The 23,747-nt window shown below is 61.9% G+C and overlaps 3 protein-coding genes across 8 annotated transcripts; 1 reads left to right on the forward strand and 2 right to left on the reverse strand.

Moving 5' to 3' along the window:
• Positions 1-398: 398 nt before the first annotated feature.
• SLC4A2 (solute carrier family 4 member 2) lies at positions 399-15,469 on the forward strand. Of its 2 annotated transcripts, none has more exons than XM_087432968.1 (23): positions 399-545; positions 2,817-2,930; positions 4,826-4,991; positions 5,147-5,388; positions 5,469-5,587; positions 7,093-7,325; positions 7,416-7,558; positions 8,552-8,732; positions 10,080-10,215; positions 10,301-10,466; positions 10,601-10,715; positions 10,835-11,019; positions 11,136-11,361; positions 11,515-11,730; positions 11,815-11,963; positions 12,104-12,298; positions 12,942-13,196; positions 13,308-13,397; positions 13,591-13,757; positions 14,148-14,401; positions 14,500-14,791; positions 14,938-15,111; positions 15,219-15,469. In XM_087432968.1, exons 2-22 carry the CDS (start codon positions 2,880-2,882, stop codon positions 15,071-15,073), a joined length of 3,717 nt encoding a protein of 1,238 aa, XP_087289094.1. In that variant the 5' UTR covers positions 399-545; positions 2,817-2,879; the 3' UTR covers positions 15,074-15,111; positions 15,219-15,469. The 2 variants fall into 2 exon arrangements, with proteins under 2 accessions (XP_087289094.1, XP_014643111.1); XM_014787625.2 differs by having other exon boundaries at positions 14,500-14,669.
• A 92-nt stretch (positions 15,470-15,561) lies between these two features.
• Positions 15,562-19,869, reverse strand: FASTK (Fas activated serine/threonine kinase). 5 transcript variants are annotated; one of them, XM_087433158.1, is made up of 11 exons: positions 19,697-19,869; positions 19,454-19,501; positions 18,473-18,895; positions 17,802-17,981; positions 17,535-17,674; positions 16,845-17,058; positions 16,602-16,761; positions 16,287-16,378; positions 16,068-16,203; positions 15,877-15,991; positions 15,568-15,772 (listed from the first exon to the last, which is right to left on the reverse strand). In XM_087433158.1, exons 1-11 carry the CDS (start codon positions 19,782-19,784, stop codon positions 15,665-15,667), a joined length of 1,704 nt encoding a protein of 567 aa, XP_087289284.1. In that variant the 5' UTR covers positions 19,785-19,869; the 3' UTR covers positions 15,568-15,664. The 5 variants fall into 5 exon arrangements, with proteins under 5 accessions (XP_087289263.1, XP_004430665.1, XP_087289268.1 ...); XM_087433137.1 differs by lacking the exon at positions 19,454-19,501 and having other exon boundaries at positions 15,562-15,772; positions 16,608-16,761; positions 19,703-19,868; XM_004430608.3 differs by lacking the exon at positions 19,454-19,501 and having other exon boundaries at positions 15,562-15,772; positions 19,703-19,868.
• A 266-nt stretch (positions 19,870-20,135) lies between these two features.
• Positions 20,136-22,583, reverse strand: TMUB1 (transmembrane and ubiquitin like domain containing 1). The gene is made up of 3 exons (XM_004430607.3): positions 22,500-22,583; positions 21,228-21,646; positions 20,136-20,938 (listed from the first exon to the last, which is right to left on the reverse strand). Exons 2-3 carry the CDS (start codon positions 21,614-21,616, stop codon positions 20,587-20,589), a joined length of 741 nt encoding a protein of 246 aa, XP_004430664.1. The 5' UTR covers positions 21,617-21,646; positions 22,500-22,583; the 3' UTR covers positions 20,136-20,586.
• Positions 22,584-23,747: the final 1,164 nt, after the last annotated feature.

Here is a 23,747-nt window from a genome sequence, read left to right on the forward strand (position 1 = left end):
CGTCGGGCGCGAAAGAATCTTGACTCCGATGCATTTATATTTCAACTTCCTCCGCTCCGAATTTCCTGATCATTTTTGTGCCTCCATTTTCCTGCCTGGCATCCCCAGCGTGAGGCGGGCTTCTTTCCGCCCAGAAATGCCTAATGGGGCCAAGAGACGGCGTCCTCGGGGCGCCCGAGTCCCTTGCGGGGAAGCCCGAGACGGCGGCCTCGCGGGGCCGGGCCGCGGGACAGGGAGCAACCTCCCCGGCGCAGAGCTCCAGGTGCCGGGCCCAGCAGTGCCTAGATGCGCGCCTCCGCCCCCGGGTCTCGGCCCCCGCTCCCTCCACCCACTTGCTGCCGCGGGGCCGCGCACGGTGCGCCGGGGGGGCGCGCACGCAGGGGGCTGGCTTGCCGCGGCGCGGGGGAAAGTTGAGTTGGGAGAAGTTGGGAGTGGCGGGGGCGCGCCCCGAGGTGGGCACCGGGGAGTCGTCAGGAGCGCGCAAGGGCGCCGGAGAAGGGGGAGGGACCCGGAGACCCCAGGCGCAAGAAGTCCAGAGCAAGCGGGTAAGCGGAGAGGTGGCGGCGGGGGAGGGCCAGGGCCGCGGAGGGAGGAAGGGAGGGGGAAGGAAAGGGGGGAACTCGGGACTCGGAGCAGGGAGGGAGTGGAAGTGGAGGAAAGGGTGGAGACTGGGGCGCGGGGAAACCAGGTCTTAGGGAGAAGGATGGAGGGGCGAGCGGAGTGCTGGTCGGAAGCGGGATCCGGGGTCTGCTTCTTAGATTTCCCTAAAGCGAGGGTGCCGCGTCTCCTGCCACCAGGAGGAGGTGGTCTCAAGGAGGCGCCGCCGGCCCTCCCAACTCCTGGGCGGGCTCCAGACGACACCCCTCACCTGCGACCCCCTACTCTATCCTTCAGGCCGGTCCTGGGCGCCCAGCCTGGGGGTTGCCCGGGGCCTCCGCCCCCAACCTCCGGGTTGGGAGGCGGAGCCGGAAAGAGGGGGTGGCGGGTCAGGTCAGGAGAGGGGGTCAGGCAAAAGAGGGAGAAGCTGGGTTGGGATGGGAAAGACGAGTCCGGAGAGTTGGATCTGACTCCTTGGGGCCTGGCTTGTCTGGGTGTGGAGCTCTGTGCTGGCGGAGGGGGGCGCTGCCTGAAATCCACGGTCCACTTTATCCTTCTCCCTCGGCCCCCCACGCCCGCCAATCCCACATCGAAGAACCGTGGAATGTGCGAATTCACTTGGGGAGTGGTTAATGCCCAAGTGGGGGTCCGGGGTGCTAATCCCTTGGGCAGGGGGAGAGATGCTAATCCGCTGGGCCGGTCGGGGCTGGTCCCCGGAATGTGCCCCCACCCCGGATTATCGGCACCGATGCTCCGGACAGAAGCTGCTTTGTGTTCTGGGACGGTGGGGGAGGGGGGCTCAGCGGGGGAGGGGGGCTCAGGAGGCGGGGGTAAAGGGAGGAGGGGAAGTGGAGGAGCGCATTGAGGGCACAGCCTGGAGGTGAGAGTGGGGCACCTGCAGGGCCTCAGGACGCTCCTCCCCTGACTGGGGTCCCTCTCCCAGTGCCCCTCTCCCCCACGCCTGTCGTGCCCTAGCTGAAGGCCGGCCAGGGGGAGGTGAAGGGAGCGGTCAGCTGAGTTGGAGTGCTTGTCAGGAGTTTATCACTTCAGGCTCCCCGCCCTGGACTGACCCCCCAGACTTATTGCTGTTTGACCCTACACTGACCTGTCTTACCCCCGAGTTAGCCCTAAGTCGGGGAACCCTGACCCCCCAACAGCACACTGGGGAGCTTCAGTACTTTTACCTTTGGAGAGCCTTGGGTGCACCCCCACTATGAATGGGTACTCTGATTTGCACTGGTCAGGTTCCCTAACCGCAGCTCTTCTGCTCCCCCACCACACACAGTGGCCTCCCCAGACACCCCTACAGTCATGGTCAGGAGGGCGTCAGCCCTGCCACTCAGATTTTCCTGGCTAGGGGAAGGGAGGGATGGGGACTGCCCCTCAGGGCAGAGCCTCAGGGTTTCTCTGCCCACCCTCCTCTCAGTTCGTCACGTGCCCCTCCCCCATTATAAAGCTCTGCCCGGCCTGTGAGCACTATCCTCCCTTCCTCCCTCCGACTGAGTGAGTGGAGTTGGCCTCCTGCCCCTCCCCCAGGGAGCCTTCTTCCCTCCTGGCTGGCCTTCATCAGGGGAGAGGGCACCGCCATGCTCCCCCTCCTGCCCTGGGCCTAGTGTCTGCGGTGTGGGGCTCTCTCCAGAGTTCTTTCTCTCCCTTCCTTCCTCCCCAGTCTCTGCTCCAGGGGTGTCTCACTCTCCCCAGCACACCCCTCTCTGGTTCAGCCCACCCCCCCGGGTGCCACCACTTGGTCATTGCTCCTGTTTCTGGCTTGGCTGTCCTTTTCCTCCCTCCCCCCCATATCCCCCCTCCCTGATCTCTGCTGCTGTCTCTCCAGCTCTGCGGCTTGACTCCTTGGTTGCCCGCTCCACCTTTTTTTTTGCAGCCTCTCTCCACCTTCTGCTCTCTCCCCCGCACTCGGCTTAGTCTCTTGGCTCTTTTTTGCCTCCTCTGCCTCAGTGCTCCCCTCTGTCTCTCTTTGTTCTTCGCTTTGCTTCCTATAAATAACTCTCCTCTTTGCTCTTGCCGCCTCCACGGGCCACTCTAAGGCCCTTCGTAGTCCGGGAGGATCCTGCGCAGCTGGGAGACCCCTCGTGGCCAGCCAGCGGGAAGCCCCCGAGTCCTGTCCTCCTCTGGGCTGGGTTCCCGGGCGGCGCAATGCTGGGGCGCCTCCGCCGGCCTGGCCCCACTCTCATGCGGTGATTGGTCTTTTCCCCGCCCAGGTTATGCCGCCGCCTTGTTGCCCTGAAAGTCGCAGCGACAGCGAAAAGGGCTAAGATTTGGCCATGAGCAGCGCCCCCCGGCGCCCCGCCTCGGGCGCAGATTCTTTCCGCACTGTGAGTATCGCCCGCTGGTCTGGTCGGCCTCCCCTCCGTCCCTCCCCACGGCCACAGGTGCTCCGGCGTCCGCGTCAAACAGCAGCGTGTGTGTGTAGAGGGTCAAGAGGCCCAGGAGGAAGGCGAGCCTGTGATGGATTCGGGAGGGGCGCTGCCATCCCTACCCTGGCCTTGCATGGGGCATGGAGAGGGGGGTTCTGAGATGGGTATTGGTGGGGGGTCAGGCAGCTTCCAGTCTTGGGGAGGGAGTTGAGGCTGTTTCCTGAAGACCCGGGTGGTTGTTTAGCCTCAGTGAGAGAGGAACTTTGGGGACCCTGGGTCTCTAACCTGGCGACCTCCTCTGACCCCGCCTTTGAGGCAGCTGCAATCTGCACAGTGGTTCTGGGCAGACCGGCCCCGGCCCCGCCCCCGGCCCCGCCCCCGGCCCCACGTGCCACCTAGGCCTGCCCCTCCCGGTCCCCACGTGGCCACCGCCCCACATGGCCCCCTCCCGATTTTCATGGGAAGTCTAATGATTAACCCCGAGTGCCATAATCAGCCCGTTATTGGTCACTTTGGCCCGGCGGGGCACGTGACCGGGAAGGGGCGCGGACGGTCCCCTCCCCCTCCTTCCCAAGTTCACCCCTGCCGGCCATGGACTTCCTCCTGCGGCCTCAGGTGTGAGGGGTTCCCGACCCCCTCCCCCCACCCCGGCCTAGCTCCCAGCACTCTCTCAGTGCTCCCTCGCTTCAGCCACCTTCCGCGGTCTTCCTCCCGGCCTTCCTCCCGGGTGCTCATTCTAGCGAGAGTGGGGCCAGCGCTTGTGGAGAGCCCACTTGTCGGGAGCCAGGAGAGAGCCGCGGAGATAGGCGGGGAAGAAGCAAGCCCCTGACCCCTGCATCTTCTTGTATCCAGTATCCCTGCCACCCCCAGCTGCTCCTGTGCCCTCCTCAGTGTCTCCCCAAGACCCGCCCTTCTTCCCAGCCCTCCTCCCCTTGCTCTTCCTTGCTCTAGCCGCTCTGGCACCTCAGCGGAAGGGGGCTCCGTACCCCCGCCCTTGGAGATCCCAATGCCCTTCAGATCCAGAAGCTCTTGAGCAAATATTTGGCGGCGCCTGGAGCTGCCTGGAGCTGCCTGGAGCTGAGACCAGCAGGGGGTGGGTGGGGGGCTGGACCAAGGCCGCTGGCTGGGCGGCAGGCCGCTTAGCTAGACTGAGCTCTCCAAAGCGCCACCGCAGTCCCGCTGCTCGTCTCCTGCAGTATGACTCAGGTGGGGGGAGTGGGGGTGGGGGAGGGGCGGGGCTAGGCAGCCGGCTGAGGGGACCTGGGCTTCTGGGGTGCCCCTGGGCTGGTGGGGTGCTGCCAAGGTGAATGGGGGGCTCTCCTGACAAGGTGAAGCCTACCTTCCCTTCCAGGGGCTGGGTTTCAGTTTGACTAGGACCCAGCCCGAGTCAGTTAGCTTGGGTGCCTCCAGAAGTTCCTTTCTGGCCTCAGTAGTTGTCCTCCAGCCAGAGAGAGTTTGTTCCCCATGAGCTTTGTGAACTGCGCAGGTCACACGCACCACCTTGGGGCTGGACACAGGATTCCTGCTGAGCCTTCCAGGGCCGACACTTTCATCTGCCCTAGAACTGACTGGAATGGGCACAGCCAGGGTCGAGATAGCCCAGAACCCCAGGGACAGGCTGCTGGGGAGGGGGGAGGTCTGAGTCCCCAGCATTTGAGGGGATAGGCTGCAGGGGGGGTCTGGGTCCCTGGCATTTGAAGGGAAGGCTGCTGGGGGGTCTGAGTCCCCAGCATTTGAGGGGATAGGCTGCTGGGAGGGTACTGGGTCTCTAGCACTGGGCAGGGTGGGGTTTCGGGGTACAAGTCCTGGTGAGCCCCTGTGTGTTCTCTCTACCCCTTCCTTCTTCCTCACAGCCAGAGCCAGAGAGCTTGGGCCCTGCAACAGCTGGGTTTCCTGAGCAGGAGGAAGATGAACTTCACCGCACCCTGGGCGTGGAGCGGTTTGAGGAGATCCTACAGGAGGCCGGGTCTCGAGGAGGGGAGGAGCCAGGCCGCAGCTATGGGGAAGAAGACTTTGAATGTGAGAGGGAGACAGGGAGGGGGGAAGCAGGGGCTCTGGCTTGACTGTCCAGCAAGGAATGGGCTAGAGGCCTAGTGGGAGGGGCCGGGGTGGGGGTCAGTGTGTCGGAGAGGGAGGCTGTGCCTGCCAGCAGCCAGGTCCCCTCCTCTCTGCAGACCACCGCCAGTCTTCCCACCACATCCATCACCCACTGTCCACCCACCTGCCTCCGGACACCCGCCGCCGCAAGGCACCCCAGGGCCCTGGGCGGAAGTCTCGCCGGCGCCCTGGAGCCTCCCCAACCGGGGAGACCCCCACCATTGAGGAGGGGGAGGAAGACGAGGATGAGGCCAGTGAGGCTGAGGGGGCCCGGGCACCCACCCAGCCATCCCCTGCCTCCTCACCGTCTTCGGTGCAGGTGAGCCGGGGCAGGGCTCCTGGGGGATGTCTGCAGTGTCCCTGGCCTGGCCTCACCTGCCCACATGGGTCCCTGTTCAGTTCTTTCTCCAGGAGGATGAAGGTGCTGACCGGAAGGCAGAAAGGACCAGTCCGTCTCCCCCTCCATCACTGCCCCACCAGGAGGCAGCTCCTCGGGCCACCAAAGGGGCCCAGACTGGGTAATGTCCCCAAGCAGAGACCTGCCCTTCTGGTGTCAGTGAGGTGATGTGGGGGAAAAGCAGGAGCCTCGGGATCCTCAGACTGGGGTTCCAATCCCAGTCCTGCCCCTCAGTAGCTATTTAGGCAAGTAACAATCTCTCTGAACCCCAGCTTCCCCAGCTGTACACCAAGAATAACAGAACCTTTCTCACAAAGTGGTTGTAGGGATTAAAGGGCGCTGTGAATTAAGGTTTAAGTATGATTTAGCCTGGCACAGAACAGATGTGCAGTCTAAGCTGCCCGCCCCACATCACCACCAGCCCCCCCACCTGTGGCAGCATCAAGCACTGGGAGAGGAATAGGAGACCCCCTCTTGCTTTTGGGGAGCTGCCAGTCCAACCTGTTTGTCGTCTTGTGAAATGGCACTAGAACAACTTACTATGCCGAATGGCCTGGCTCAGGCATAGTGTCAGTACCAGCGGTGATTGGAGTTTGGGGGTGTTAGCCAGAGAAGGCTTCCTGGAAGAAATCACTTTGAACTAGGTCTCAAGGTCACTACTATCACGGGCCTGCTGTTTTCTAGGTGCCAGGCAGTGCAAAGGGCTGTGGGGAAGTGAAGGGTGCATTGCCCCTCCAGGGCGAGCACAGACTCACTGGGGAGACAGGTGGTGCAGGTGGGGCTATGTCCACAGCGGCCCTCTGCACTGGAGGTGCAGGCTTGTGGGTGGCTGGATGGCTGGGAGGACCTGGGGAGCCTCAGAGACAGCATGGCAGTGGAAAACTGGGTCAGATTTGTGGGCAAGGGAGTGAGCAGAACCGAGGGCACCGAGGGTGGGTGTAGGCAGAGAAAACCTGGCAGAGGAGGGACTGGTCATGGGGACACGGGGCTTGGAGCCATGGGAGGCGCTAGATGCCTGTGAGCAGTTTAGAGCGATGTGGCGGGGAGCAGGATGCACTGGCGATGACAGAGAGAAAGGATGCATACTGGTTTGGGAGACTGGAGCAGAAGCTAGAATCTGTAACGGACAAGGAGTTCATGTCCTCCTTATGACTGGGGGGGGGGAGCTGTCTACAAACTCAAAAGCCCATTTCCATATACTTTGCTCCATTTGATTAGAAACACAGGACCCTGTGAACCTCTTGAGTCCATGGTTAAGGGTGTGCCTGGGAGGGGGAGGAGGCGCAAGGGAACCTGTGATGAGCAGGCCCTGCGCTGGGTGCTTCTCCAGACTTCTCCTCTCCCCACATCACAGGAGGCTGGCCTCAGCTCTGCTTTGCTGCTGAGTTTGTGTTCTGAGTAGCTTGTGTGATTGCTTAGGTGGCACAGCCAATAAAGGGTAGAGTTGGATTTCAGTGCTGCAGTCTGCTTCCAAAATCCTCCCTGTTTCATGTCCACACCTGTCAAGCGTGGGCAGCGAGGAGGGATGGGGTCCGGTGGGGTCCCCTTCCTGGGTTCCTCTGACATGGCTCCTGGCCAAGGGAGAGGAGGCCGGTCTTCTCCGGCTGACGGCTGCTCTCTGTCCAGAGCCCTGGTGGAAGAGGTGATGGCGGTGGCTGGCGGCACAGCAGGAGGTGATGATGGGGGTGCCTCTGGGCGCCCCCTGACCAAAGCGCAGCCTGGGCACCGCAGCTACAACCTGCAGGAGAGGAGGCGCATCGGAAGCATGACTGGGGCAGAGCAGGCACTGCTGCCCCGCGTCCCCACAGATGAGAGTGAGGCCCAGACGCTGGCCACGGCCGACCTAGACCTCATGAAGAGTGAGTGCTGGGCCTGGACTGAGCCCAGTGCTGGTGGCAACAGGGGTGAGAGAAAGGAGGAGCCTGACCCTGTCCCCCTACCCACCACAGGTCACCGGTTTGAGGACGTTCCTGGGGTACGGCGGCACTTGGTGCGGAAGAATGCCAAAGGGTCCGTGCAGAGTGGCCGGGAAGGGCGAGAGCCTGGCCCCATGCCTCGGGCCCGGCCCCGGGCCCCCCACAAGCCCCACGAGGTACTGTTCTCCCCTTCATGCTCTTCCACTATCTCCCTACACGTCTTCTCCCCACAGCTCCCTCCCCCTACCTCTCAGACCGGCAATAATCTCGAGCACCAGAGTTGCCAGCTCTGGTTGTGCAGGCTGTACACAAAGGTGCAGCGTACACATCTTCCGCATTGTTGATTGGGGCAGTACGATGCTGATGCACATCCTGGACACTGTTGATTTCTATATCATGGCCGTTTTCTGGCAGCTGGTAGCGAGGGGCTTGAGGACCCTTTGGGCTGGAGGTGGCTCTGTGGAGCAGTGCACTTCATTTTTCAGAATCCAGACATCTCTGTGCTCATTTGATCCTCCCACAACCTGTGAAGATGATGGCCCACGTGGCATCAGCCATAAATGAGGGGCAGCAATTGGCCAAGGTCACTCAGTTACTTAGGGACGCTGCCCATCTTTGACTCCAGGGCTCTGGTCCTGAACACTGACCCTTCCGCTGGACTTTTTAAACGTTTTTATTGCAGTCTAACAGACATGCAGTACAGTGCACTCGGTTAAGTGTACAGCTTAATGACTTTGCACACGTAAACACCCGCTACCCTGCCTAGATATAGGACATTTCCCGCACTCCGAAAGTTCCTTCATGGCTCGGCCTGTCGGTACCCTCCAAGGTGACCGCTCTTCTCTCATTCTAACTGGTTGTGCCAGTTCCTGAATGCATGGAGATGGAGTCGTGCAAAAGCCGAGGGTGGGTATACAGAGTGACATTCGTCAGGCAACTCCTGTGAGCCCGGGCTGTGCTCAGTGCCTGGTGTGCTGTTTCTCTGACTCCCCATACCAGCCCTTTGAGGTGGCTCCTACTGCTCCCATTTTACAGCTGAGGGAAAGTGAGTCTCAGAGCCTGTGCCCCATGCCATCAAGTCACATGCCCCACCCTGACACTGCCCTGAAGCAGCCCCAAGGGCTGCCCTCTGGCTCTGACCCCACTGTGTCTCCTCATCTTACCCCAAGGTGTTTGTGGAGCTGAATGAGTTGCTGCTGGACAAAAACCAGGAGCCCCAGTGGCGGGAAACGGCGCGCTGGATCAAGTTTGAGGAGGACGTGGAGGAGGAGACAGAGCGCTGGGGGAAGCCCCACGTGGCCTCCCTGTCTTTCCGCAGCCTCCTGGAGCTCCGCCGGACCCTGGCCCACGGTACCCCGCCCTGCCCTCCTCCCCTGCCATCCTTGCCCCGGGAAACTCCCTTTGCCTGAGCCTGTTCTCTGAGGACCACACGGCCCCCAAATTTCTCTTGAGTGACACAGTGTGTAATGTCACCAGAGCCCAGGAGGGCGCGTCCTCCTCTCGGGATGTCATGCAGCCTGCCGTGCCTCGGGCTCTGTCTCTGGGTGACTGCAGGGCAAGATTGACACTACTCTCTTCTCTGGCCTGTCCAGCAAGTGGCTTCTCTAAGTGACATTTCAGATCATTGAAGCTGGTATGTTTTGAATGCGTCAATGTCTTTAACCAATTTTGACAGAAAGCTTTCTTGAAATTCTAGAGTTTCTGGGGAATGTGCTCTAACCCGTAGGGCTGTGCAAACTTCACTAAATGACCACGGACACCAGCTTCTCAAGCTGTGTGTGTGATGTTTCTGCTGTTTGCTTGTTTCCTCCTTCCTGTTGGGGAGTCACTCCCCATTGCTGTCAGAAGGCTTGTTTCTGAGCAGCTGAGGACTGAGTCACCTGCTGTCACAATTGTTCCCGACTAGGAGTAGAGGCTCTCAGTGAGGCTGGCCGGCTTTGGGCAAGGGGCCACAGTGTGAGTGCTTCACCGCCAGGCTCCACCATCTCTGTTTTGCCTGCTCAGGGGCCTTTGGTTCTGTTTGTTCTTTAGTTCTGTGTTCTGAAAGTTGACCTTGACAGAAAAATGACCTGGTGACTTTTGAAAGGACTTTCATTTCTATATGAAATGGCAGCTCCAGAGCAGTGACCGAAGTTGGGGAGGGGAGAGGTCTAGAAAGTGTCCTGTGAGCAGCTGTGGGACTTGAGGAAGTTGAGGAGCCTAGGGTGGAGGAGAGAGCTCCAGATGGCTCAAGGCTGCCATGTGGACAAGGCCACAGATCAGCTATGTCGTGCTCCACAGGGCAGAACTAGGACTCTAGAGTGACGTCAGGGGAGGCAGCATGCAGCCCACTGGGAGGAGGAACTTTCTAACAGTGAAGAGCAGTCCAGCCCAAGTGGGTGGCCTGGGGCACCCCAGTGAGGCTGCGTGCTCCCTGGAAGGGGCATCTGGGCAGGCCCCGGCCCGGGTGGCCTCTGCTGGGCCCCACAATATTACTGGGGGGAGAGGGAGTAGGAAGGAACAGGTCAGAGAGGCGATGGGACTTGGCCTTCAAGCCATAGTCACCCCTGAGCCCTGCTCATACGTTTGGAGGCTGGTGCTCATCCCCTGGACTGTGCTTACCTGGCTGTCCCCTCGTCCCTGGCTCTTCCTTCCTTCCACCCCAGCCCTTGTTTCTGGCCTGGGGATGAGGGCCCCACTGTGCCGTCCTTATTCCAGGGGCCGTGCTCTTGGACCTGGACCAGCAGACCCTGCCTGGGGTGGCCCACCAGGTGGTGGAGCAGATGGTCATCTCTGACCAGATCAAGGCCGAGGACAGAGCCAACGTGCTGCGGGCCCTGCTGCTAAAACACAGGTGAGGCCCTACCCACTGCACCCTGCCCACCTGTCCCCAGCCCTGTCCCTTACCCTCCTTACCTTACCGCCCTCTGCCCCTCCAGCCATCCAAGTGACGAGAAGGACTTCTCCTTCCCTCGCAATATCTCGGCCGGCTCCCTAGGCTCCCTGCTGGGGCATCACCATGGCCAGGGGGCCGAGAGCGATCCCCACGTCACCGAGCCTCTCATCGGAGGTGTTCCCGAGACCCGGCTGGAGGTGGAGCGAGAGGTGAGGGGAGATGGTGGCCCTACCTGGGTCGGGTCCCGGCCACCATAGCTGGTGCGGGACTGCAAGCAAGCCCAGCATGGACATGCAGGGGTGGGGGCCTGGCCAGGCTGAGCTCCGTCTTCCTGCGTCCCCAGCGTGAATTGCCGCCTCCGGCTCCACCGGCTGGCATCACCCGCTCTAAGTCCAAGCATGAGCTAAAGCTGCTGGAGAAGATCCCAGAGAATGCCGAGGCCACGGTGGTCCTCGTGGGTATGTGGGGTGGGTCTTGGGGGCGGGGGGCCTGGTGCTGGGCCTACCCTGGGGCTGGGGGCTGGGGCCTAGGAGGTGGCCTGTGCCCTGCTCTTGCCCACGATGACCCCCCGCCCCAGGCTGCGTGGAGTTCCTCTCCCGCCCCACCATGGCCTTCGTGCGGCTGCGGGAGGCAGTGGAGCTGGAGGCCGTGCTGGAGGTGCCTGTGCCCGTGCGCTTCCTCTTCCTGCTGCTGGGCCCAAGCAGTGCCAACATGGACTACCACGAGATCGGCCGCTCCATCTCCACCCTCATGTCGGACAAGGTTGGCCCCTCCCCAGAGCCCCCTGGGCCCTCCCAACCCCCAATCTCACCCAGCCCTGCTCCAGGCCCCCTGGCTCTCGTCCTCTGCCCTCACCAGTTCTAGTCCTACCTTGGCAGCAATTCCATGAGGCAGCGTACCTGGCAGACGAGCGGGAGGACCTGTTGGCCGCCATCAACGCCTTCCTGGACTGCAGCGTGGTGCTGCCGCCCTCGGAAGTGCAGGGCGAGGAGCTGCTGCGATCCGTCGCTCACTTCCAGCGCCAGATGCTCAAGAAGCGGGAGGAGCAGGGCCGGCTATTGCCCACAGGGGCTGGGCTGGAGCCCAAGTCGGCCCAAGATAAGGGTACGGGCCAGTGCAGGCCGGGGGCCGGGACTGGGTTGCCTGGGGTAGGGGCTTGGGGGGCCAGGTTGGGGGTGGTCTGTCTGTATGTGGAAGAGAGCGGGGTGGGCAGGAAGGGGGTTGTGGCAGGTGCCCTGATAGAGGCCTGGGTTGCAGCACTCCTGCAGATGGTAGAGGCGGCAGGTGCAGTGGAAGATGATCCCCTTCGGCGGACAGGCCGGCCCTTCGGGGGGCTGATCCGAGATGTGCGGCGCCGCTATCCCCACTACCTGAGTGACTTCCGAGACGCACTTGACCCCCAGTGCCTGGCCGCCGTCATCTTCATCTACTTTGCGGCCCTGTCTCCTGCCATCACCTTTGGGGGGCTGCTGGGTAAGGACAGGCTTCAGGTGGGGGTGGGGCGGGGTGTGCACGGGGCCCCACTGCCAGCTCCTGAGCTGGTTCCTGCCACCCCAGGAGAGAAGACGCAGGACCTGATCGGGGTGTCAGAGCTGATCATGTCCACGGCGCTCCAGGGCGTGGTCTTCTGCCTGCTGGGCGCCCAGCCACTGCTGGTGATCGGCTTTTCAGGGCCCTTGCTGGTCTTTGAGGAGGCCTTCTTCTCGGTGAGGGTGCACAGGCTCCTCGGGGGCTGGCTCTTTCTGCCCAGCTCCAGCAGCCCCTCCTCTTGCCCAAACACTCCTGCCCTGTTAGCCCCAGGGCTCTAGACCTGACTGTGCTCCCCCACCTCCCCACCCCCGTCCAGTTCTGCAGCAGCAACGACCTGGAGTACCTGGTGGGCCGCGTGTGGATCGGCTTCTGGCTGGTGCTTCTGGCCCTGCTCATGGTGGCCTTGGAGGGGAGCTTCCTGGTGCGCTTTGTCTCCCGTTTCACTCAGGAGATCTTTGCCTTCCTCATCTCCCTTATCTTCATCTACGAGACCTTCTACAAGCTGGTTAAGGTGGGCAGGCCCCCCGAGAACTGGGCCGGGAGGGGCGAGGCTTCAGGACTGGAGGGAGCCCAGGGGCATCCTGCCCCTCTCTTGCTCTATCTTCTGGGTGTGAGGCCAGGCTGGCCCATAGCTCCCCTGGGCCACAGTCCACGGAGCCCACACGCAGGCTGGTTTTTCTTCCTGCCACCCCCACCCTCCCTGTTGCCAACACACACACCAGGGCTTCAGGTCAATCTTAAAAACACATTTTTAATAACAAAGGTAAGCTGTGCTTTGTTAAAGTGGCCAACAATCCAGAAGTGTAAAAGGGAAGACCCCCCGAGGTGACAGACACATCACAGTCCGGGCATCAGACCCATGTCTGTGTCAGGCTCCGAAGAAGCCATGCCCCCATTGGCCTCTGTGCGCCACATCCTGCTCCTCCAGGCCTGCTGGAGCTGCACTCTGCCGCTGCCCGGAGTTAGACAGCCCCTCTCTTAATCCCCAGTTGCCCCGTGCTGACATCTGGTTGCCTCAGTCATTTTCTTAATCAACGAGACAATCTCCTTGAGGGCAGGCTGGCCAGCCCCGACTCTGCCTGTCCCCCTCAGCATACAGCTGAGCCCTGAAATCTCACCAGTTTAGCTGATGGAGTCCTTTGTCCTCTCCCCAGATCTTCCAGGAACACCCCCTCCACGGCTGTTCCGTCTCCAACAGCTCCGAGGCAGACAGCAGTGAGAACGCCACATGGGCGGGGGCAGGAGCCACACTGAGGCCAGGAAATGGGAGCTCGGCTGGGCCGTCTGGGCAAGGGAGGCCCCGGGGCCAGCCCAACACGGCCCTGCTGTCGCTGGTGCTCATGGCTGGCACCTTCTTCATCGCCTTCTTCCTGCGCAAATTCAAGAACAGCCGGTTCTTCCCTGGCCGGGTGTGTGGGCTGGAAGGCTGGAGGGAGGCGGGAGCCAGGGGCAAAAAGGGGGTGACTCGGAGTTAGGGCTGAAGTGAGGCAGGGGCTTCTGAGCATGGTGCTTGCTCACAGGTACGGCGGGTGATTGGGGACTTTGGGGTGCCCATCGCGATCCTCATCATGGTGCTTGTGGATTACAGTATTGAGGACACCTACACCCAGGTAAGGTGGAGCACACGCAGCAGTAAGGAGGTGCTGCCTGGCACTGGCCTCTGGCTGTTCCCTCCAGCCCCCCACCCCAGAGCTGCCTCTTGACTGGGCAAAGACCAGGCCTTTTCCACCACATGCCCTCGGTGCAGCTCAAGGCTCCCCCTCCAAGGCCCACTAGCTCCTGTCCCTGCTCTCTGCCCTGCAGAAGCTGAGCGTGCCCAGCGGATTCTCGGTGACAGCCCCAGAAAAGCGAGGCTGGGTCATCAACCCCCTGGGGGAGAAGAGCTCCTTCCCCGTGTGGATGATGGTTGCCAGCCTGCTGCCCGCCATCCTGGTCTTCATCCTCATTTTCATGGAGACGCAGATCACCACGTGAGTGGTCCTAGCCAAGGCGCGTGCTGTGTAGACAGGAACGACCTGGTACGTGGAGGGGCCAGAGGCCCAGCCAGGCTGGGGGACGCAGCTGCATTGGGTGAGGGGAGCCCAGGATGCCAGAGTGGGCGCTGGAGTTTGTTTCGTAGGCAGCAGAAAGTCTCAATGACGTTTGCTGGAATGGGCACCGAACGGGATGGGAGTTGTCCTTAGGGCAGGGAGGGCAGCACGGATAGGGCTCAGCTCTGTGATGGAACTCTCATCCTGACAGAATGGGCAAGGACCACTAGGTTCCAAAAACAGACAGAGGCCACTGGCTGGGCACTCTGGAAAGACACAGTTGTCTGCCCAGCTGGGCCCGGGCCTCAGTGAGCGCCTGTCCCTGCTCAGGCTGATCATCTCCAAGAAGGAGCGCATGCTGCAGAAGGGCTCTGGCTTCCACCTGGACCTGCTGCTCATCGTGGCCATGGGTGGCATCTGTGCCCTCTTCGGCCTGCCCTGGTTGGCTGCTGCCACTGTCCGCTCCGTCACTCATGCCAACGCGCTCACTGTCATGAGCAAGGCCGTGGCGCCTGGGGACAAGCCCAAGATCCAGGAGGTCAAAGAGCAGCGGGTGACGGGGCTGCTGGTTGCCCTGCTTGTGGGTATGTTTGCCTCTTGCCCCTGCCCTTCCCAGAGGGGTCTTGGGGCCACTGGGGGTGGGGAGCCCTGGGGCCAACTGTTTCTCCTCCTGCTCCCCCAGGCCTCTCCATAGTTATTGGGGATCTGCTCCGGCAGATACCCCTGGCCGTGCTCTTTGGAATTTTCCTGTACATGGGAGTTACCTCCCTGAACGGGATCCAGTTCTATGAGCGGCTGCACTTGCTGCTCATGCCGCCCAAACACCACCCGGATGTCACCTATGTCAAGAAGGTGAGACCCTGCTCGGAAGGGCCCCATGCCTCTGCCCCCTCCTGGTCTGTGTGGGTCACCCTCCAGCCCCCCATCTACCCACTTTGGCCAGCCACCATTCAGTCTGTGCAGACCCGGCTCTGGTAAGCACCCAGGAAGTTACTTCCATCCCCACCCCAGGGAGGGGAAAGGGGTTATCTGTCCTCTGGATGCCCCTCCAGGGACCGGGGCCCTCAGGTTGGGGAGAAACCTGGGCTCACCTGTCTCTTCCGGCCCTGCCCACTCCCAGGTTCGGACCCTCCGTATGCACCTGTTCACGGCCCTGCAGCTGCTCTGCCTGGCCCTGCTCTGGGCTGTCATGTCCACAGCAGCCTCCCTGGCCTTCCCCTTCATCCTCATCCTCACGGTGCCGCTCCGCATGGTAGTGCTCACCCGCATCTTCACCGAGCGAGAGATGAAATGCGTAAGGCCTCCTGTCCTTCCTCCCCAGCCCTGCCAGCCCCATCCTTGGTCCCTGCCAAGGCTGCTGTGGGTCGGGGTCAACATTTCTGACTCTGTCCTCCCCCACAGCTGGATGCGAATGAGGCGGAGCCAGTGTTCGATGAGCGGGAGGGTGTGGACGAGTACAATGAGATGCCCATGCCTGTGTAGCTGCCGCCTGGATGGACAGCTGAGGACGGATGGACGGAGGGAACAGGGGCTGGGGGGTGCTCTCCCCATCCCCCTCCCTCCTCATTTTTATTTAAGTGAATAATTTAAAAGTCCCCTTCCCTCCCCCTTCCCCCCCTCCTCCCGCAGTAAAGTGCTTCGGCCACCACCTATCCCTGGCTTTCTGTCTCTGTATGGGGGGGCATGAATGGAAAAGAGATGAGGGGACCCAGCCCACTCCCTGTCCCAGAAACGAGATGCGCAATGGGGAAGGGAAGGGACTTTAATGAGAAACCAAAACAGAGGGAACCAAAGTGCAAATTGTCCACCCCCCATAGGGGGGCCATCATGAACCCGTGTGCACCCCCTCACCCCCCTTCGGGCCCCCAGCGGAGTCCCAAGGCCTGGAGCTTCTGCCTCAGGTAGCTCTTGAGCTGCGGCAGGCCTCTCTGTGACTCCAGTTCCTCGAAGGGTAGCTGTGGGGGAGAAGGCAGCAGGTTACTAACCCACAGGGCCTGCAAGGTGGGGGTGGGGTGAGGATGCACATGGAGTCGAGCGACGGAGGCAGAGAGGCTCTCACCGGCAGGAGCTGGTAGCCCATCAGGCCCAGGTGCCGCTCCCGCAGAGCCCGGGAGCCCAGCAGCACTCTGCCATCCCGGCAGAAATGCCAGCGTTCCCGCAGCATCAGCACCACCCTGGAGAGGGAACAGACGGGGGCTCAGGGTTGCTCTCTACGGAGGCCTAGGAGGGTCTCCTACCCTCTTCCCTTACCTTTGGGCAGGGTCGTGGGTAGTGGGCTGAGAGGCAGCCTGGCCCCGTGGACAGGACCTGGGAGGATATGGTAGGAAGGGGTCCTGGGTCCTTACAGGAAGCACAGCACCAGAGCTGCTGACACACAGCAGGAAGTCTGGAGGGGGGGGAGACAAAGGGCCACTGGCTTTTAGCTAGGGCTCCATGTTGCTGGCCACCGCCCACGCATCTGGAGCTCACCTGTGCAGTAGCCAGGAGGCACAGTCAGGTCCTGGCGGTATTTCTCCTCCCCCAGCAGCTGGCGCAGCCCCTCAGCAACTATGTCCTTGTGACTGAGGGAGAAGGAGCACCGCTCTCAGGAGTCTCGTGCTAGCTTGGTCCGCCTAGCTCCGTGACCCCAGGCAAATGCCTTTGCTGCCTCAAGGCTGTTTTTTTTCTTTGTGACTGCTAAGAGTGCATCAGCGTGGACAGTTCACGGTCCCTCTGGCTTTTCTACTCTGTGCTTCTTGCGGGCCAGCCCCTCCCGTCTCCCCCTCCCCCAAGGTGCCCATCCACCTGTACTTGGAGCGGGCACGGTCAGTGATGAGCGGCTGGGGGAAGATGGGCACTTGCTGCCTTCGGGGAAGGCGGGGACCCTGGTATCCTGGGAGCTCCAGCTCCACGGCCGTGTCCAGCAGGGAGAGGTAGCGCCGCACAATCAGGGCGTGAGGGGTGCCTGCGGGACAGTGGACTGAAGCTTGCTGGGCTGCAGACTCCCGACCCCACTTTCCCTTCCCAGCGGCCCTCCTGGCTGCGCACCACTGACGTGGTTGATGAAACTCGGGGAAAAGACAAAGTGCAGGACTCGGAAGGGTAGGCACCGCAGCTGACACAGGGACATTAAGATGTTGACCGTGGCCAGGGGGGCCACCCCGGCTTCCCGAGCCAGGATCCTCTCAAGGCAGGGCATAAACTGCTGCTCCAGGGGCAAGTAGTTCAGCCGCCCAAAGGGCAGGACCAACTTCTGTACCACCTGTGGAGAAAGAGCAGCCCGTCACCCAGCACAGCACAGAACGGTTCTCCAACATCCTTTACAAGCTGGACCCGGGGAGGCGTGGCCTGCAAGCTTATAACATCGAACAATCCTACTACCCGGGACATACACACCGGAAGTTCAACAGCATGAGCAGTCTTGAGCCCCACGTGATTCATCCACACAAGCAGAGGAGACATCGCTGTGGGTCTGGCCCTGAAGGCTCAGGAGTGGGATCAATGAAGCTAGGACAGCGCTAAGAGTGCCCGGAGAACTGCAGAGAACCAGGCATAAGTGCTGGGGAGCTGGACAAGCCGAGGGTGTGAGTAAGATGGAGTCCCGGGGGAACGAGCAGAGAGCCTCCCTGGGTTGTCTGCTGCAGGAAGCAGCCAATCAAGCTGGACAGGCAGCTGAGCCTGACAGGGTGGCTGAGGATGACTAGGAGAGGAGCATGGGAGGTTGGGAGGTAATCCCACCTTGCTGTTGAGCTGGGCTTCCTGGACCACCAGGAAGTGGGCAATGGCTTCCAGAAGCTGGGGCTCCCGCAACCGGTGCCGGGCCAGGTGCTGGGCCAGTAGCACCATCACGTGCGGGGTCAGTTCCTCTGGCCCGGCCTCTGCGAAGAACAGCCCATCACGCTGGACCCTCAGGCCAGACCTCCAGACTAGATTCCACCTTAGCCCAGACACCATCACCTGTCTCCTCCTCAGCCCCTCCCCACCTGCCGTTAGCTCCCCCAGCACCTGCCAGGCTGCGGATGAGGTGCTGCCGTGGATACCGCAGGAAACGGGGGCAGCTCAGAGCAGCTTCCAACCTTTGCCCACCATGAAGGACAGGTTGCAGAGGGGGAGGCGGCTTCGGAGGGAGGCGGAACCTTCGCTCCCGCTCCAGGGCACACACCAGGGGCCCATCTGACGGGAAGCCTGAGAGGGAGAGGGTAAGAGAAGGCAGTCCTGCTAACAGGGAGCTGCCCTGCTCCGCTCCAGTCATGGGGATTAGTTAGTGAATTCCCAACCTTCCTTGTCTCCACATTCTGGGCTGGAAGGTTTGCTCTAGCATAAGTGGGAACACTGAAGAAATGTGAAATGTTGCGTGAACAGGAGGTATCACAACAGCCTGTGGGGAAGGCCTTATACAAAGAGGACAAATAAGTTCTCATCTCCTGCCAATGGTGACATTGTCATGGCTTCCTAGAGCACTAGATTACAAGGGATCTGGAGTGGCGCCCTAGGGAGGCTGGACAAATGCTGCTTGACCCCCCGTGTCTGCTGTGGATGCCGGGGAGCAGCAGCCAGTGTGCGGGGCCCGTGCCATTCCTGGCAAAACCGGAGAGGTGCATTCTGACAGTGATCTCAGGGCCTCTGCTGCTCTCTCTATTCTTCCACTAACACCCACCCCCCAGACCCCTCCTCACCAAGTAAGACTGCAAGGTGCAGACACACGTGGATGGTGTGAATGTCAAAGGAGGGGCAGTTTCGGATGATGAGCTGACTCAAGTCCTGCAGGGTGGCCTGCTCCACGGGAGGGGGCCGTGGCCGAGACCCCAAGAGCTGGCCCAGACGACGGAGTGCCACAGGGTAGTGGTGGGCACGCACTTTGGTAGGGTTCTGGCCCAGCCAGCGCAGCAGCTCCCCTGGACTTCTCGCCTGTTCCAGAAGCCGCTGCAGCCCCTGCACAGGGCCTGCATGGGGGCCTCCTCCAGCAGGCCGGTCCCCCCACTTGCTGGGCCCCAGATAGCAGGGCTGTACTGGTGGGAGCAGCAGCAGGCCAGACAGCCGAGCAGCAGAGGCCTGGGCAGAGAGCAGGACTCGAAGCATGGAGTTGGGTGATGGAGACCCTGAGGGGTGGCCCAGAAAAGGGGGTGAGGTTTTCTCCAAAGGGGAGAAAGACCTGCTATCTGCTCCTCACCTCACTTCCCGTTCAGAAGGCCTGGGGTCGGAGCAACCTACACTCGTGTTCACCCTTCCTTGTGACCGCTCTGGTCCTCTTCCCCACCCCGCCCCTCTGCCTCCTTCCACTCATTTGAAGCAGCAATCACAGTCCTTCAGCGTGCTCAGCGCAGTGACATTTACAAAGCAGTTCCACATGCATTATCTCCTCTGATCTTCCCTACACGCCTGTGAGGAGACAGGCAGGGCTGGCATTACCTCGATTTCCCAGGTGGAGAAACCAAGGCCCAGAGAAGCGAAGGGGTTAAGTTAAGCCCGAGGTCACGAATCGGGTTAGTGGTGGCGCCAAGCCTGGAGCCCAGCTCGCCCGGTGCGTACGCCCTCCCGACCACCTCACCCTCCCGCAGGAGGCGGCGGCGGCGGCGGCGGCGGCGGCGGCGCGGAGGGTGGAACACGGGCTCCGCAGCCGGACGGTCCTGGGTTCCAAGCTGGGCGCTCCCACTTACCAGCTGCGTGACCTTGGACAAGTGGCTTCGTCTCTCCGCCCAAGCCTCCTCGCCCGTGAAACGAGCACGCGGCGCCCACCTCGCAGAGCGCCCGTGGGGCTGAGAGCGCGGCTTTGCGGCGGCGCGGAGTCGGCGGTGTCAGGGGCCCCCACACCCACCCGGCCCGGGGGCGCCAGGAGACGGTCGTCACTGTCGCCAACACCAACTCCCGCCGCCCTCCCGCGTCCGCCCCGCAGGCGCCGCCCCTACATGACTCCCCAGGCCCCGCGCAGGTCGCTCCCTCAGTCGGTCTCGGGGCCCGGGAGCCGGGCTCCCCGGGCGGCCTCCTCATCGGCGGGCCCCCGAGTCCGCCATCTTCCCAGCAGCCCCGGATCGCCGCCCGGACACCAATCCCGGCTCAGTCGTCCGCCAGCAAAGACGTGGCTCCCGTCAGACCCCGCGCGCCGGGGCGCCGCGAGGCCCCTCCCCCCGTTTCCGGGAAGCTGCGCGCGCGTCGGCGGGGCGGAGCCAGAGGGCTGGGAGCTGAAGCTGGGGCGCAGAGGAGAGGGGAAGCCAGCGGCCGGTGTGGGCAGCCTGTGCAGGAGCGAGAGCCCCGTACAGCCCTTCACTCCTTTTCTCCCAGTCGGCGAGGGCTCCCCGCTCCCTGCCCCCACGGCCCACAAACCCAGATACACACCGAGAGTGAAAACTTCACAGTTATTTAATCTGCGCATGTTCCGGAGAACCCCCTCCGCTCCTCCCAGCTACCCTTCACCAGCCGCCCACAGTCTTTGGGTCCCCAGATCAGCCCAAGAAGCTATGTGTTGGGTCCTCAGAACACTAGGACGGGCCCAGGGGCGTGGCCCGGCTCTGCCCCGGGCCAAGGCAGCGACAGCAGCTGCCTGACGCCGAGGAGGAGCCGACTGTCAGTGAGGCCTGAGGGCCAGCAGCCCCGGGAGGTGGCCCAGAGCCATGGAGGTCACAGGGAGGGGCCTCTGCCGGCCCCCGGAGTGCCCTGCGGCGCACGGCTGGGCTCCAGGGTAGTGGGAAGAGGCAGGCCGGAGAGGCAGGCCTGGGCAGACAGCAGCTCCCACCGTGTCGTGGGGAGCAAGGTCCAGAGCGGCCAGCAACACTGCCGAGAGCCCGTGGAGGCACTACGGACGGTACATGGCAAAGGCCAGGAGACTGAGGAGCAGGGTGAAGCCGGCCAGACCCAGAGTGGCGGTCAGAGGAAAGAAGGGCCGGTACTGGATCTGGCAGTACCAGAGCAGCAGCAGCAGCAGCAGCAGCAGGGGCAGCAGAAGGCTGCCTATTTCCAGCCCTGAGGGGCCTGGTTCTGACCCCGGTGGGCAGGGGGTGTGTGGGGGACCGACCCGCGTGGACACGTGGCAGTGGAGAACGCAGTTGGGAGGGAGGTGAAGGCTGCCCAGGGTCTGGGTATCGTCTCCTAGCAGCTGCCCTTGGTAGATGAGCCGCACCTGCTGTTCCCGGCCGGGAAACTGGGTCCTGAGGAGAGAGGGACCTGGGTAATAGAGCAGGCCTCAGGCAATCCTAGTCCCTTGCCCAGAACAACACTCCCACCCCTCATCTCTGCCCTCCTCCCACCACCCAGGTCATGGCCTCCAAGGGGGTCCCCTCCTGCTACAGGGCAACAACACAGTCTGCAATTTGGGAACTTCAGTTCCCTCATCTATAAAATGAGGGGGAAGTCTCAGATAGCTCTGGTGGCCCTTCCAGGTGTGTGATCACTCCCACCCTACTCTAGCATTTCGTTCCTGTCCTCATCCCAGCTTACCTTTTCAGGGAACCGATGGTGTCGTGGGGCCAGGCCCTGGCCACCTGCTCTGAATCGTTGAGGAATTTCAGCCGTAGTACTAGGGGCTCCTGAGGGGAGTCCGGGGGTGGCGGCGTTGCTGGGAGCGGCGTGCCAGGTTGTGGCTGTGCAGCCTGACCTCTGTGTCTCAAGCTGGGGGTCTCTGCTCCTGGGGCCTCCCCTCTGATGCTGTCAGTGACTGCCATAGCTTCGCTGGGTTGTGCTGGTGTTGGGGTCCCTGACGGCTGGGGCAGCGAGTCGGTGCCCTCGGCGGTGTGTGTTGAGACCCAGGCGAGAGCCAGCACCAGAACGCAGGCAAGCACCGCGAAAAGGATGGTCACCTCATCACCCACCCCTTCAATCAGGGCCATGGCACCCGCCTTGCCCACCACGCTACCAAGCTGGAGAGGCACAAAGAAGCCATGAGGAGCTGGCTCACTGGCCAAGAGCTGTCTCAACTTCAGCAGGCTCCTGAGCCATCCCACCACAACTCTCCTGCAGCCCTCATTCCTCCGCCCCCTTACCAAGTGCCACCCCGGGGGCACAGACCGCTCTGATTCCCAGTCACCCCAAACTTGCCTCGTGTGCCCTCTCCCATCACCAAATGCCAAGTCCTAACTTTTTGTAATCTGAGTTCTTGGTCTCTAACCAGTTCCCCAATTCACCCAAACCCTATCCGAGGTAAGGGCCTTGACCTTTTAAGTAACCTCTCCCCTAAATTCAACCTCCACCAAACTTCACCCAAAGCTTACCTATTCTTCCGTCCACTTCATCCCAAAGTTTATCTACCCCAAAGGTTATCTACTCCGTCGCTAAAGTTTCTCCAAGGGGGAAGAAAAAGGACCTCTATGCCCCCCACCCCCACCCCGTTACCATGTACCCAAATCCCACCCGCGGCACGGGACTGCTTCCCACGGCTTCCCCACACCAAACGTCAAACTCTGCCTTTTGGCAATCCGGAGCCTCCAAGGGTTGCTACCCCTCACCCAACTGGGTCCCTCCTGGTCCACTCAAGCCCCAGCCCGCGGCAGACCGACTCTGCGCCTCCTCTGGAAGCCTCTGCAAACCCAAGCCTCTGCAGACCCCAGATCACGCCCGGGAATCCAAGACTTCGCCCTCCCCACCCCCAACTCCTCCATCACCCCTCCCATCTTCCCGCCCCCCGGAGCCGCGGGAGGACACGGGCGAGCCCCGAGCGGGGCGAGCGGGGGCCAGGGGCAGCGGGGTGGGCGCGGTCACGGCGCGGGTACTCACCGCCCGGCTGCGCCAGCTCCATAGCGGACCCTCGGGCACTTCCGGGCGGGAGGCGCCGAGGTCGCAGACACCTGAAGACACCCCTCCTTCCCCGCCCCCGACGCCTCCGCCTGGCGCATTGTGGGACTTGTAGTGTAGCTCCGTGAGCAGTCCCCGCCCTCCGCCATGCAGACCCACGTGCGGGGCTCGGCGGGCTGGTTCCCGCAAGTAGCTGGGAGGCCGGCGGGGGCGGGTTTAGGGGTTGTGCTAGCGCGCAGAGGTTTGGGCGGCAGCAGGATCCGCCCCCTCCCCCGCCCGCAGCCAGGGCATCTGTCACTCCAGAAACAGACGTCAGCCAGAGCACGTCAGCGCACCCGTTTCGAGATGCAGACTCTTGGGGGCTCAGATAGCCTCTACCCCGGCCTACCCTTATGTAAGAGTGGACGCCAGCAGGCACCTTGGGCCCGCTAAATGGATTCTTCAGCCCAGAACCCAGTACCCACGGGCTGCCCCACCAGGATGCCTGAGGATACCAGTCCCCGGGGCTGGCCAGGGTGGCTTGGGCTGTCCTGTTGCCCTGGTCCCCTCCTCCACCTCGCCCCTGCAAGACTGTGAAAGAAGCATGGACTTTGGAACCTGGCACAAACGCTGATCCCTTGTCCCGTGCTTATCAACTATATGACCTTGGATGCGTTATTGAATTTCTTTGACCCCTAAACTTCTTCATTTCTAAAACATACCTCATAAGGCAATTGTAAGGAAGAAATTAGGTTGTTTATTAAATGTGTGAAAACTATGTCAGGTGGGGCTGGCCCGGTGGTGTAGTGGTTAAGTTCATACCCTCTGCTTCTGTGGCCCAGGGTTGGCAGGTTCGGACCGGGGCATGGACTTATGCAGGGCTCATCAAGCTATGCTGTGGCAGTATCCCATATACAAAATAGAGGAAGATGGGCACAGATGTTACCTTAGGGCTAATCTTACTCAGCAAAAAGGGGAAGATTGGCAACGGATGTTAGCTCAGGGCTGATCTTCCTCACAAAAAGAAAAAACAAAAACTATGTAAGGAATCTGCCATTCAGTAGATATTTGCTCACCCAGTTTTAGAACACTCCCTCCACCCAAACCTGGCCCTAGAAATTGGGTCGTTAGCCTGCTACTGTGTAGAGGATGTTGAGTCTCGGCCTGGCCTGGGCCAGCTAATTTCTGTGGATTTTCCCTCCTTCCTCTGGGCTCCTATAGGCACAGAGATCTCACATCCCGGATTTTATA

The sequence above is a fragment of the Ceratotherium simum genome, chromosome 1, assembly GCF_057802395.1.
Source record: "Ceratotherium simum simum isolate JZ-2026a chromosome 1, ASM5780239v1, whole genome shotgun sequence".
NCBI classification, from domain to species: domain Eukaryota; kingdom Metazoa; phylum Chordata; class Mammalia; order Perissodactyla; family Rhinocerotidae; genus Ceratotherium; species Ceratotherium simum.